Source organism: Panulirus ornatus, chromosome 66, assembly GCF_036320965.1.
Source record: "Panulirus ornatus isolate Po-2019 chromosome 66, ASM3632096v1, whole genome shotgun sequence".
Taxonomy (NCBI): Eukaryota; Metazoa; Arthropoda; class Malacostraca; order Decapoda; family Palinuridae; genus Panulirus; species Panulirus ornatus.
In genome coordinates, this window is record NC_092289.1 from 9192650 (window position 1) to 9207473 (window position 14824).

Sequence of the window (14824 nt, forward strand, 5' to 3'; positions counted from 1 at the left end):
CACCATGAATCATACATACATTAAATAACCTTACCAACCAGTCAACCATACAGTCACCCCTTTTTTAATAAAGTCCACTGCAATACCATCCAAACCTGCTGCCTTGCTGACTTTCATCTTACGCAAAGCTTTTACTACCTCTTCTCTGTTTACCAAATCATTTTCCCTAACCCTCTCACTCTGCACACCACCTCGACCAAAACACCCTATATATGCCACTCTATCATCAAACACATTCAACAAACCTTTAAAATACTCACTTCATCTTCTCACATCACCACTACTTGTTATCACTTCCCCATTTGCCCCCTTCACTGAAGTTCCCATTTGTTCCCTTGTCTTACGCACTTTATTTACCTCCTTCCAAAACTCTCAGCTTTCTTCTTTCACACACTTTACAAAAATCAGTCACCAACTTCAGCAGTTTCTCACCCGAATCAGCCACCAATGCCTTATAACCAGCGAATAACAACTGACTCACCCCTCTCTCCAAAACTCTTGCATTCACCTCCCTAACAACCCCATCTATAAACAAGTTAAACAACCATGGAGACATCACACACCCCTGCCGCACACTGACATTCATTGAAATCCAATCACTCTCCTCTCTTCCTATTCATACACATACCTTACATCCTCTACAAAAACTTCTCAATGCTTCTAGCAACTTGCCTCCCACACCATATACTCTTAATACCTTCCACAGAGCATCTCTATCAACTCTATCATATGCCTTCTCCAAATCCATAAATGCTATATACCAATCCATTTGTTTTTCTAAGTATTTCTCACATACATTCTTCAAAGCAAACACCTGATCCGCACATCCTCTACCACTTCTGAAAGCATACTGCTCTTCCCCAATCTGGTGCTCTGTACATGCCTTCACCCTCTCAATCAATACCCTCCCATATAATTTCCCAGAAATACTCAACGAACTCATACCTCTGTAATTGGAACACTCACATTTATCCCCTTTGCCTTTGTACAAGGGCACAATGCATGCATTCTGCCAATCCTAAGGCACTTCACCATGAGCCATACATACACTGAATATCCTCACCAACCAGTTAACAACAGTAACACCTTTTTTAATAAATTCCACTGCAATACCATCCAAACCTGCCACCTTGATGGCCTTCATCTTCCGCAAAGCTTTCACTACTTCTCTGTTTACCAAATCATACTCTCTGACCCTCTCACCTCGACCGAAACACCCTATATCTGTCACTCTACCATCTAGCACATTCAACAAACCTTCAAAATACTTGTTCATCTCCTTCTCACATCACCACTACTTATTTTCCCCCATTAGCCCCCATCACTAATGTTCCCATTTGCTCTCCTGTTTTACACACTCTATTTACCTTCTTCCAAAACATCTTTTTATCTATCTATTTATTCAGATCTTATTATACTTTGTCACTGTCTCCCGCAGTAGCGAGGTGGCACAAAGAAACAGACGAAAGAATGGCCCAAGCCACCCACATACACATGCATGTACATACACGTCCAAACACGCACATGTACATACCTATAAATTTCAACGTATACATATATATACATACACAGACATATACATATATACACTTTGGAAAGGATCACAATTTTGCACGTGATCAAGATATTCCTATGAGTCCACAGGGAAAATGAAACACGATAAGTTCCCAAGTGCACTTTCGTGTAATAATCACATCATCAGGGGAGACATGTTTACCAAATGGTGTCTTAGCTTCGTCTCTTCGATGTATATCAACAGACTTATATTTCTCTCTTATGTCTCCCCTGATGATGTGATTATTACACAAAAGTGCACTTGGGACCTTATCGTGTTTCACTTTCCCCGTGGACTCATAGGAATATATACACATGTACATAATTCATACTTGCTGCCTTTATTCATTCCCGTCACCACCCTGCCACACATGAAATGACAACCCCCTCCCCCCACATGCGCACAAGGTAGCGCTTGGAAAAGACAACAAAAACCACACTCGGTCTCTAAATGTCATCTACAACACACCAAAACCACAGTTCCTTTTCCACATCCAGGCCCCACAAAACTTTCCATGGTTTACCCCAGATGCTTCACATGCCCCGGTTCAATCCACTGACAGCACGTCGACCCCAGTATACCACATCGTTCCAATTCACTCTATTTCTTGCACTCCTTTCACCCCCTGCATGCTCAGGCCCCAATCACTCAAAAGCTTTTTCGCTCCATCCTTCCACCTCCAATTTGGTTTCCCTTTTCTCCTTGTTCCCTCCACCTCTGACACATATATCCTCTTTGTCAATATTTCCTCACTCATTCTTTCCATGTGACCAAACCTTTTCAAAACACCCTCTTCTGCTCTCTCAACCACACTCTTTTTATTACCACACATCTCTCTTACCCTTTCATTACTTGCTCAATCAAACCATCTCACACCACATATTGTCCTCAAACATCTCATTTCCAACAAATCCACCTTCCTCCGCACAACCCTATCGATAGCCCATGCCTTGCAACTATATAACACTGTTGGAACCACTATTCCTTCAAACATCACCATTTTTGCTTTCCGAGATAATGTTCTCGCCTTCCACACATTTTTCAACACCCCTAGAACTTTCGCCCCCTCCCCCATCCTGTGACTCACTTTCCTCTTCCATGGTTCCATTCACTGCCAAATCTACTCCCAGATACCTAAAACACTTCACTTCCTCCAGTTTTTCTCCATTCAAACTTGCCTTCCAATTGACTTGTCCCTCAACCCTACTGTACCTGATAACCTTGCCCTTATTCACATTTACTCTCAGCTTTCTTCTTTCACACACTTTACAAAAATCAGTCACCAGCTTCTGCAGTTTCTCACCTGAGTGAGCCATCAGTGCCGTATCACCAGCGAACAACAACTGACTCACTTCCCAAGCCCTCCCATCCACAACAGACTGCATACTTGCCCCTCTCTCCAAAACTCTTGCATTTACCTCCCTAACAACCCCATTCATAAACGAACTAAACAACCATGAAGACATCACACATCCCTGCCGCAAACCAAATTTCACTGAAATCCAATCACTCTCCTCTCTTCCTACTTGTACACATGCCTTACATCCGCGATAAAAACTTTTCACTGCTTCTAGCAACTTGCCTCCCACACCATATACTCTTAATACCTTCCATAGACCATAGAGCATCTCTATCAACTCTATCATATGCCTTCTCCAGATCCATAAATGCTACATACAAATCCATTTGCTTTTCTAAGTATTTCTCACATACATTCTTCAAAGCAAACAGCTGATCCACACATCCTCTACCACTTCTGAAACCACACTGCTCTTCCCCAATCTGATGCTCTGTACATGCCTTCACCCTCTCAATCAATACCCTCCCATATATTTTCAAACTTATATCTCTGTAAGTGGAACACTCACCTTTATCCTCTTTGCCTCTGTACAATGGCACTATGTACGCATTCCTCCAATCCTCAGGCACTTCACCATGAACCATACATACAGTGAATATTCTCACCAACCAGTCAACAACACAGTCATCCCCTTATTCAATAAATTCCACTGCAATACCATCCAAACCCGCCACCTTGCCAGCTTTCATCTTCCAACAAAGCTTTCACAACATCCTCTCTGTTAACCAAATCATTCTCCCTGACCCTCTCACTTCGCACACCACCTCGACCAAAACACCCTATATCTGTCACTCTATTATCGAACACATTCAACAAACCTTCAAAATACTCACTCATCTCCTTCTCACATCACCACTACTTCTTACTACCTCCCCATTAACCCCCTTCACCAATGTTCCCATTTGTTTTCTTGTTTTATGCACTCTATTTACCTCCTCCCAAAACATCTTTTTATTTATCTACTTATCTATATTTTTATATTTTATCATACTTTGTCGCTATCTCCTGTGTTAGCAAGGTAGCACAAGGAAACAGACGAAAGAATGGCCCAACCCACCCACATACACATGCATATACGTACACGTCCAAACACGCACATATACATAACTATACATTTCAACATATACATATATATACATACACAGACATATACATATACACACATGTACATAATTCATACTTGCTGCCTTTATTCATTCCCATCACCACCCTGCCACACATGAAATGACAACAACCTACCCCCACATGCACGCAAGGTAGCACTAGGAAAAGACAACAAAGGCCACATTTGTTCACACCCAGTCTCTAGCTGTCACGCATAACAAACCAAAACCACCACTCCCTTTCCACATCCAGGCCCCACAAAACTTTCCATGGCTTACCCCAGATGCTTCACATGCCTTGGTTCAATCCATTGCCAGCACGTCGACCCCAGTATACCACATCGTTCCAATTCACTCTATTCCTTGCACGCCTTTCACCCTCCTGCATGTTCAGGCTCCAATTACTCAAAATCTTTTTCACTCCGTCCTTCCACTTCCAATTTGGTCTCCCACTTTTCCTTGTTTCCTCCATCTCTGACACATATATCCTCTTTGTCAATCTTTCCTCACTCATTCTCTACATGTGACCAAACCATTTCAACACACCCTCTTCTGCTCTCTCACCAACACTCTTTTTATTACCACACATCTCTCTTACCCTTTCATTACTTACTCGATCTAATTTCCAACACATCCACCCTCTTCCACACAACTCTATCTATAGCCCACGCCTCGAAATCATATAACATTGTTGGAACCACTATTCCTTCAAACATACCCATTTTTGCTTTCAGAGATAATGTTCTCGCTTTCCAAACATTTTTCAATGCTCCCAGAACTTTCGGCCCCTCCTCCACCCTGTGACTCACTTCTGCTTCCATGGTTCCATCCGCTGCCAAATGCACTCCCAGATATCTAAAACACTTTACTTCCTCCAATGTTTCTCCAATCCAATTTACCTCCCAATTGACTTGACCCTCAACCCTACTGTACCTAACAGCCTTGCTCTTATTCACATTCACTCTCAGCTTTCTTCTTTCATACACTTTACCAAACTCAGCCACCAGCTTCCGCAGTTTCTCACCCAAATCAGCCACCACCACTGTATCATCAGTGAACAACAACTGACTCACTTCCCAAGCCCTCTCATCCACAACAGGCTGCATACTTGCACCTCTCTCCAAATCTCTTGCATTCACCTCCCTAACAACCCCATCCATAAACAAATTAAACAACCATGGAGATATCACACACCCCTGCCACAAACCTACAATCACTGAGAACCAATCACTTTCCTCTCTTCCAACTCATACACATGCCTTACATCCTCGATAAAAACTTTTCACTGCTTCTGGCAACGTGCCTCCCACACCATGTATTCTTAATACCTTCCACAGAGCATCTCTATCAACTCTATCATATTCCTTCTCCAGATCCATAAATGCTACATACAAATCCATTTACTTTTCTAAGTATTTCTCACATACATTCTTCAAAGCAAACACCTGATCCACACATCCTCTACAACTTCTGAAACCACACTGCCCTTCCCCAGTCTGATGCTCTGTAAATGCTTTCACCCTCTCAATCAATACCCTCCTATATAATTTCCCAGGAATACTCAACAAACTTATACCTCTGTAATTTGAGCACTCACCTTTATTCCCTTTGCCTTTGTACAATGGCATTATGCATGCATTCTGCCAATCCTCAGGCATCTCACCATGAGTCATACATACATTAAATATCCCTATCAACCAGTTAACTACACAGTCACCCCCTTTTATAATGAATTCCACTGCAATATCATCCAAACCCTCCACCTTGCCGGCTTTCATCTTCCGCAAAGCTTTTACTACCTCTTCTCTGTTTACTACATCATTCTCCCTAACCCTCTCACTTCACACACCACCTCGACCAAAACACCCTACATCTGCCACTCTATTATCTAACATATTCAAATAACCTTCAAAATACTCACTCCATCTCCTTCTAACATCACCACTACTTTTTATCACCTCCCCATTAGTCCCCTTCACCGATGTTCCCATTTGTTCTCTTGTCTTATGCACTTTATTTACCTCCTTACAAAACATCTTTTTATTCTCCCTAAAATTTAATGATACTCTCTCACCCCAACTCTCATTTGCCCTCTTTTTCACCTCTTGCACCTTTCTCTTGACATCCTGCCTCTTTCTTTTATATATCTCCCAGTCATTTGCACTATTTCCCTGCAAAACTCATCCAAATGCCTCTCTCTTCTCTTTCACTAATAATCTTACTTCCTCATCCCACTACTCCCTACCCTTTCTAATCTGCCTACCTCCCACGCTTCTCATGCCACAAACATCTTTTGTGCAAGCCATCACTGCTTTCCTAAATACATCCCATTCCTTCCCCACTCCCCTTACGTCCTTTGTTCTCACCTTTTTCCATTCTGCACTCAGTCTCTCCTGGTACTTCCTTACACAAGTCTCCTTCCCAAGCTCACTTACTCTCACCACTCTCTTCACCCCAACATTCTCCCTTCTTTTCTGAAAACCTCTACAAATCTTCACCTTTCCCTCCACACGATAATGATCAGATGTCCCTCCAGTTGCACCTCAGCACATTAACATCCAAAAGTCTGGCGTATATCAATTAACACGTCATCCAATAACGCTGTCTGGCTATCTCTACTACTTACATATGTATACTTATGTATATCTCTCTCTTTAAACCAGGTATTCCCAATCAACAATCCTTTTTCAGCACACAAAGCTACAAGCTCTTCATTTCCATTTACAACACTGAATACCCCATGTACACCAATTATTCCCTTAACTGCCACATTACTCACCTTTGCAGTCAAATCACCCATCACTATAACCAGGTCTCGTGCATCAAAACTGCTAACACACTCACTCATCTGCTCCCAAAACACTTGCCTCTCATGATCTTTCTTCTCATGACCAGGTGCTTAGGCAACAGCTCTTTCTATCTACTTTCAGTTTCACCTATAACAATCTAGAGTTTACTTTCTTACACACTGTCACATACTCCCACAACTCCATAAAATCCTTTGTATAAACAGAGCAACTTTTCGGATGGAAATATATTCTGACATCTAAAAAGGACACCCAATTTCTTAGAGTCAGACTTAGCTATTCCTGTAATGTGGGGTTTCCAAAAGTGGTTGTTACAATAATACCAAGTATGACCAGTGAGTCAAGAAGTGATAGTATAAAATCATGAAAGGAGACGAGAGTTGTCAGGAATTTTTGGGAGAGAGATGGGTAGAAATTGGGTCTTGGAGGCATTAAACCTCACTAGATTTCATCTACCCCACTGAGATATCCTGTCTAAATCCAAGTTTACTGAAGAAGCTGTGTCAAGATGAGATGCAGATTGAAGGAGAGAAGAGGGAGCAGAATTGAAGAATAAGGATGTGCATTTGATTATTTGTGGAGGATAGGAAATCATAGAAAAAAGGAGAAAAAGTGTAGGGAACAGGACACAGCTTTGTGGGTCACTACTGTTGAGGGAGAAAAAGGAGGAGGCTGATCCCTCAACAACCACAGAGATAGTATGGTGGGAATAAAGCTAGATATGAAGGATGAAAGTGGTACAGGATGTGTGGATCAGGTGTTTGCTTTGAAGAATGTTTGTGAGAAATACTTAGAAAAACAAATGGATTTGTATATAGCATCTATGGATCTGAAGAAGGTATATAATAGGGTGGAAGAGATGCTTTGTGGAAGGATTTAAGAGTATATGGTGTGATAGGTTAGTTGCTTGAAGCAGTGAAAAGCTTTTATCGAGGATGTAAGGCATGTGTACGTGTAGGAAGAGAGAAAAGTGATTGGTTCTCACTGAATGTCAGTTTGCAGCAGGGGTGTGTGATGTCTCCATGGTTGTTTAATTTGTTTATGGATGGGGTTGTTAGGGAGGTGAATGCAAGAGTTTTGGAAAGAGGGGCAAGTATGCAGTCTGTTGTTGATGAGAGAGCTTGGGGAGTGAGTCAGTTGTTGTTCGCTGATGATACAGCGCTAGAGGCTGATTCAATGAGAAACTGCAGATGCTGGTGACTGAGTTTGGTAAAGTGTGTGAAAGAAGAAAGCCAAGAGTATATGTGAATAAGAGGAAGGTTATTAGGTACAGTAGGGCTAAGGGACAAGTCAATTGGATGGTAAGTTTGAATGGAGAAAAACTGGAGGAAGTGAAGTGTTTTAGATATCTGGGAGTGGATTTGGCAGCGGATGGAACCATGGAAGCGGAAGTGAGTCACAGGGTGGGGAAGGGGGCAAAAGTTCTGGGAGTGTTGAAAAATGTGTGGAAGGCAAGATCATTGTCTTGGAAAGCAAAAACGGGTATGTTTGAAGGCATAGCGGTTCCAACAACTTTATATGGTTGTGAGGCATGGGCTATAGATAGAGTAGTGAGGAAGAGGGTGGATGTGTTGGAAATGAGATGTTTGAGGACAGTATGTGGTGTGAGGTGGTTTGATCGAGTAAGTAATGAAAGGGTAAGAAAGATGTGTGGTAATAAAAAGAGTGTGGTTGAGAGAGCAGAAGAGGGTGTTTTGAAATGGTTTGGTCACATGGAGAGAATGAGTGAGGAAAGATTTACAAAGAGGATATATGTGTCAGAGGTGGAGGGGATGAGAAGTGGGAGACCAAATTGGAGGTGGAAGGATGAAGTGAAAATGATTTTGAGAGATTGGGGCCTAAACATGCAGGAAGGTGAAAGGCGTGCAAGGAATAGAGTGAATTGGAATGATGTGGTATACCGGGATCGATGTGCTGTCAATGGATTGAACCATGGTATGTGAAGCATCTGGGGTAAACCATGGAAAGTTTTGTCGGGCCTGGATGTGGAAAGGGAGCTGTGGTTTCCGTGCGTTATACATGACAGCTGGAGACTGAGTGTGAACGAATGTGGCCTTTGTTGTCTTTTCACCACCTGTGAACCAGAATCACAAATGGAGATTATAGTAGGATATGGAAAAGGGACTAGCGACAACATCATTAGACAACTGTTTCTAAGAGAGAAGTAAGATGTTAGGAGAGGTACTAAACAGATGATGTTTAACAGAGGATAAGTTACTAGAGACACCATGAATGCTGGTATAGTGAACAGAAAAAGAGGAAGGTCTAACAGAGAGGGTAAGGTAATGGAAGGGGCCAGTTCTAATATTGCTAGAGCCCTCCCTCTTATTGGCAGTACAGTCAGGCAGAAACCTAGGGATTCTTAACACCCCATGATATTGGGGACTACAGGAAATAGATCTGTTGGACTCCGACTCTGTCATGGTAACACTTAAAAATGTTTGAGTGGATAGGAGTTGGCAAGAGCACTTATGTGAATAAAATTAAGCAAGGTTTGAGCAGGTACACGGTGCTTGTAAAGAAAAAATGGCAGGACTAGCCTGGTAGTCCTGTTCTAATGAGACAGTAAGTGAAACCAGCATTCTTAACATGGAGATTGTTAGATGGTTCTGGGCACCACTTTACTGCTCCGCAGTTAAGAAGGTAGTACCCCTCTCAGCAACTGCTGTCAACAGCCTACTACCTATAGTACTATACTCAGATTGATAGCTATTCATGCTTTTCCTTCCTCACTTAATGATATACAAATGATGGTCAGAAATTTTCAGTTAAATATGAGTCCTTCTACATATTATCATAATTTCTAACAGAATCCGGTAAGAGTGATTCTTCATGTAAAACCATATTCAAAATACCTGTCAATCCAATGTAGCAACCTTCTTCAAGATAAGCAGCAGCCTGGGTAGCATCTCCAGTGAAACAGTGGATAACAACTGGAGGCAGACGACCCTTGTGCTTTCCCAATACCTCTAATAACTCCTTGTGTGCATCTCGTTCATGTACAAAGAGAGGCTTCCTCAGTTCACATGCTAAAGAGACCTAAAAGACAAAAAGAATTTGAGTGTAGAGAAAAATCTATCTAAACATACACACTGTTAAGTTGACGACAAGCGTATGAGAACCAAAGTGCATACCAGAAATTCTCATATGTTTATCATTTTCTAAAATATGCTTTACTCTGATTAAAATAAATTCATAATATATCACAAACATTCATATTTTTACAAATATCTATATTCACCTATATAACTAAATATACATCTATTCATTATGCTTGATCATCATTCCCCACATTAGCTAGGCAGCACACACGTACATATGCATGCACAGATATATTTATCATTTTATTATACTTTGTCGCAGTCTCCCACATTAGCAAGGTAGCGCAAGGAAACAGACAAAAGAATGGCCCAACCCACCCACATAAACATGCATACACATACACGTCCACACATGCACATATACATACCTATACATTTCAACGTATACATATATAAACATACACAGACACATCCATATATACACATGTACATAATTCATACTTGCTCCCTTTATTCATTCCCCTCACCACCCCACCACACATGAAATGACAACCCCCTCCCCCCAAACGTGCACGAGGTACCACTAGGAAAAGACAACAAAGGCCACATTCGTTCACATTCAGTCTCTAGCTGTTATGTATAATGCACTGAAACCACAGCTCCCTTTCCACATCCAGGCCCCACAAAACTTTCCATGGTTTGCCCCAGGCGTTTCACATGCCCTGGTTCAATCCATTGACAGCACGTCAACCCTGGCATACCACATTGTTCCAATTCACTCTATTCCTTGCATGCCTTTCACCCTCCTGTATGTTCAGGCCCCGATCTCAAGTTCTTTTTCACTCCATCCTTTCACCTCCAATTTGGCCTCCCAATTCTCCTTGTTCCCTCCAGCTCTGACACATATATCCTCTTGGTCAATCTTCCCTCACTCATTCTCTCAATGTGGCCAAACCATTTCAAAACACCCTCTTCTGCTTTCTCAACCACACTCGTTTTATTACCATACATCTCTCTTACCCTTTCATTACTTACTCGATCAAACTACCTCACACCACATATTGTCCTCAAACATCTCATTTCCAACACATCCACCCTCCTCCACACAACCCTATCTAGAGCCCATGCCTCACAACCATATAACATTGTTGGAACCACTATTCCTTCAAACATACCCATTTTTGCTTTCAGAGATAACATTCTAGCCTTCCACACATTTTTCAACGCTCGCAGAACTTTCGCCCCCTCCCCCACCCTGTGACTCACTTCCGCTTCCATGGTTCCATCTGCTGCTAAATCCACTCCCAGATATCTAAAACACTTCACTTCCTCCAGTTTTTCTCCATTCAAACTTACCTCCCAATTGACTTGTCCCTCAACCCTACTGTACCTACTAACCTTGCTCTTATTCACATTTACTCTCAACTTTCTTCTTTCACACACTTTACCAAACTCAGTCACCAGCTTAAGCAGTTTCTCACCTGAATCAGCCATCAGCACTGTGTCATCAGCGAACAACAACTGACTCCCTTCCCATGCCCTCTCATCTACAATAGACAGCATACTTGCCCCTCTCTCTAAAACTTGCATTCACCTCCCTAACTACCCCATCCATAAACAAATCAAATAACAATGAAGACATCATGCATCCTTGCTGCAATCACTTTCCTCTCTTCTTACTCATACACATGCCTTATATCCTCGATAAAAAACTTATAATTACTACTAGCAACTTAACTCCTACACCATATACTCTTAATACCTTCCAGAGAGCATCTCTATCAACTCTTATCATATGCCTTCTCCAGATCCATAAATGCTACATACAAATCCATGTGTGTTTCTAAGCACTTTTCACATACATTTTTCAAAGCAAACACCTGATCCACACATCCTCTACCACTGCTGAAACCACACTGCTCTTCGCCAATCTGATGCTCTGTACATGCCTTCACCCTCTCAATCAATACACTCCCATATAATTTCCCAGGAATACTCAACAAACTTACACCTCTGTAATTTGACCACTCACCTTTATCCCCTTTGATATTCATACAATGGCACTATGCGTGCATTCCACCAACCCTCTGGCACTTCACCATGAACCATACATACACTGAATATCCTCACCAACCAGTCAACAACACAGTCATCCCATTTTTTTTAATAAATTCCACAGCAATACCATCCTAACCCGCCGCCTTGCCGGCTTTCATCTTCCGCAAACCTTTCACTACCTCTTCTCTGTTTACCAAATCATTCTCCCTGACTCTCTCACTTCGTACATCACCTCAACCAAAACACCCTATATCTGCCACTTTATCATCAAGCACATTTAACAAACTTTCAAAATATTCACTCCAACTCCCTCTCACTTCACCACAACTTGTTATTACCCCCCCCCCATTAGCCCCATTCACCGGTGTTCCCATTTCTTCTCTTGTTTAACACACTTTATTTACATTCTTCCAAAAATCTTTATTATATATTATTTATTTTGCTTTGTCGTTGTCTCCCGTGTTAGCGAGGTAGCGCAAGGAAACAGACGAAAGAATGGCCCAACCCACTCACATACACGTCCATATACGCAAATATACATACCTATACATCTCAACGCATACATATATATACACACAGAGACATATACACATGTACATAATTCATACTGTCTGCCTTTATTCATTTCCATCCCCACCCTGCCATACATGAAATAACAACCCCCTCCCCCCTTATGTGCGTGAGGTAGCACTAGGAAGACAACAAAGGCACCATTCATTCACACTCAGTCTCTAGCTGTCATGTAATAATGCACCAAAACCACAGCTCCCTTTCCACATCCAGGCCCCACAGAACTTTCCATGGTTTACCCCAGATGCTTCACATGCCCTGGTTCAATCCATTGACAGCACGTCGACCCCGGTATACCACATCGTTCCATATCACTCTATTTCTTGCACGCCTTTCACCCTCCTGCATGTTAAGGCCCCGATCAATCACACTCTTTTTCACTCCATCTTTCCACCTCCAATTAAGTCTCCCACTTCTCCTCGTTCCCTCCACCTCAGACACACATATCCTCTTGGTCAATCTTTCCTCACTCATTCTCTCCATGTGACCAAACCATTTCAAAACACCCTCTTCTGCTCTCTCAACCACACTCTTTTTATTACCACACATCTCTCTTACCCTATTATTACTTACTCGATCAAACTACCTCACATCACATATTGTCCTCAAACATCTCATTTCCAGCACATCCACCCTCCTCCACACAACTCTATCCATAGCCCATGCCTCGCAACCATACAACATTGTTGGAACCACTATTCCTTCAGACATACCCATTTTTGCTTTTCGAGATAATGTTCTTGACTTCCACACATTCTTCAACACTCCCAGAATTTTCGCCCCCTATGATTCACTTCCGCTTCCATGGTTCCATCCGCTGCCAAATCCACTCCCAGACATCTAAAGCACTTCACTTCCTCCAGTTTTTCTCCATTCAAACTTACCTCCCAATTGATGACCCTCAACCCTACTGTACCTTGCTCTTATTCACATTTACTCTCAACTTTCTTTTTTCACACACTTTACCAAACACAGTCACCAGCTTCTGCAGTTTCTCACATGAATCAGCCACCAGCACTGTATCATCAGCGAACAACAACTGACTCACTTCACAATCTCTCTCATCCACAACAGACTGCATAATTGCCCCTCTTTCCAAAACTCTTTCATTCACATCCCTAAATCTTTACATTCTCCCTAAAATCTAATGATACTCTCTCACCCCAACTCTCATTTGCCCTCTTTTCCACCTCTTGCACCTTTCCCTTGACTTCTTGCCTCTTTCTTTTATATATCTCCCAGTCATTTGCATTATTTCCCTACAAAAATCATCCAAATGCCTCTCTCTTCTCTTTCACTAACAATCTTACTTCTTCATCCCACCACTCACAACCCTTTCTAATCTTCCCATGCCACAAGCATCTTTTGCGCAAGCCATCACTACTTTCCCAAATACATCCCATTCCTACCCCACTCCCCTTATGCCATTTGCTCTCACCTTTTTCCATTCTGTGCTCAATCTCTCCTAGTACTTCATCACACAAGTCTCCTTTCCAAGCTCACTCACTCTCACCACTCTCTTCACCCCAACATTCTCTCTTCTCTTCTGAAAACCTCTACATATCTTCACCTTCACCTCCACAAGATAGAAAAACAAAAAAAATATATATATGTGTATATCTCATATCTATGTATTATATTTTGTCGCTGTCCCCTGTGATAGCGAGGTAGCGCAAGGAAACAGACGAAAGAATGGCCCAACCTACCCACATAAACATGTATATACATACATGTCCACAATGCACATATACATACCTACACATTTCAATGTATACATATATATACATACTGACATATACAAATATACACATGTACATAATTTATACTTGCTGCCTTTATTCATTCCCGTCGCCACCCCACCACACATGAAATGACAGCCCCCTTCCCCGCATGCATGCAAAGCAGAGCTTGGAAAAGACAACAAAGGCCACATTCGTTCAGTTCTGCTCTCTCAACCACACTCTTTTTATTACCACACATCTCTCTTACCCTATTATTACTTACTCGATCAAACTACCTCACATCACATATTGTCCTCAAACATCTCATTTCCAGCACATCCACCCTCCTCCACACAACTCTATCCATAGCCCATGCCTCGCAACCATACAACATTGTTGGAACCACTATTCCTTCAGACATACCCATTTTTGCTTTTCGAGATAATGTTCTTGACTTCCACACATTCTTCAACACTCCCAGAATTTTCGCCCCCTATGATTCACTTCCGCTTCCATGGTTCCATCCGCTGCCAAATCCACTCCCAGACATCTAAAACACTTCACTTCCTTCAGTTTTTCTCCATTCAAACTTACCTCCCAATTGACTTG

At 42.0% G+C, this 14824-nt stretch overlaps 1 protein-coding gene across 5 annotated transcripts in view; it reads right to left on the bottom strand.

The window, feature by feature from the left end:
• The window catches only part of LOC139746735 (3'-5' ssDNA/RNA exonuclease TatD), a 111467-nt gene that overhangs the window by 17614 nt on the left and 79029 nt on the right, over positions 1–14824 (bottom strand). For all 5 annotated transcript variants that reach the window (XM_071658220.1, XM_071658221.1, XM_071658224.1 and 2 more), the window contains one exon: positions 9681–9864. In XM_071658220.1, the coding sequence (XP_071514321.1) occupies positions 9681–9864 (184 nt within the window). The remainder of the gene's footprint in view (positions 1–9680; positions 9865–14824) is intronic.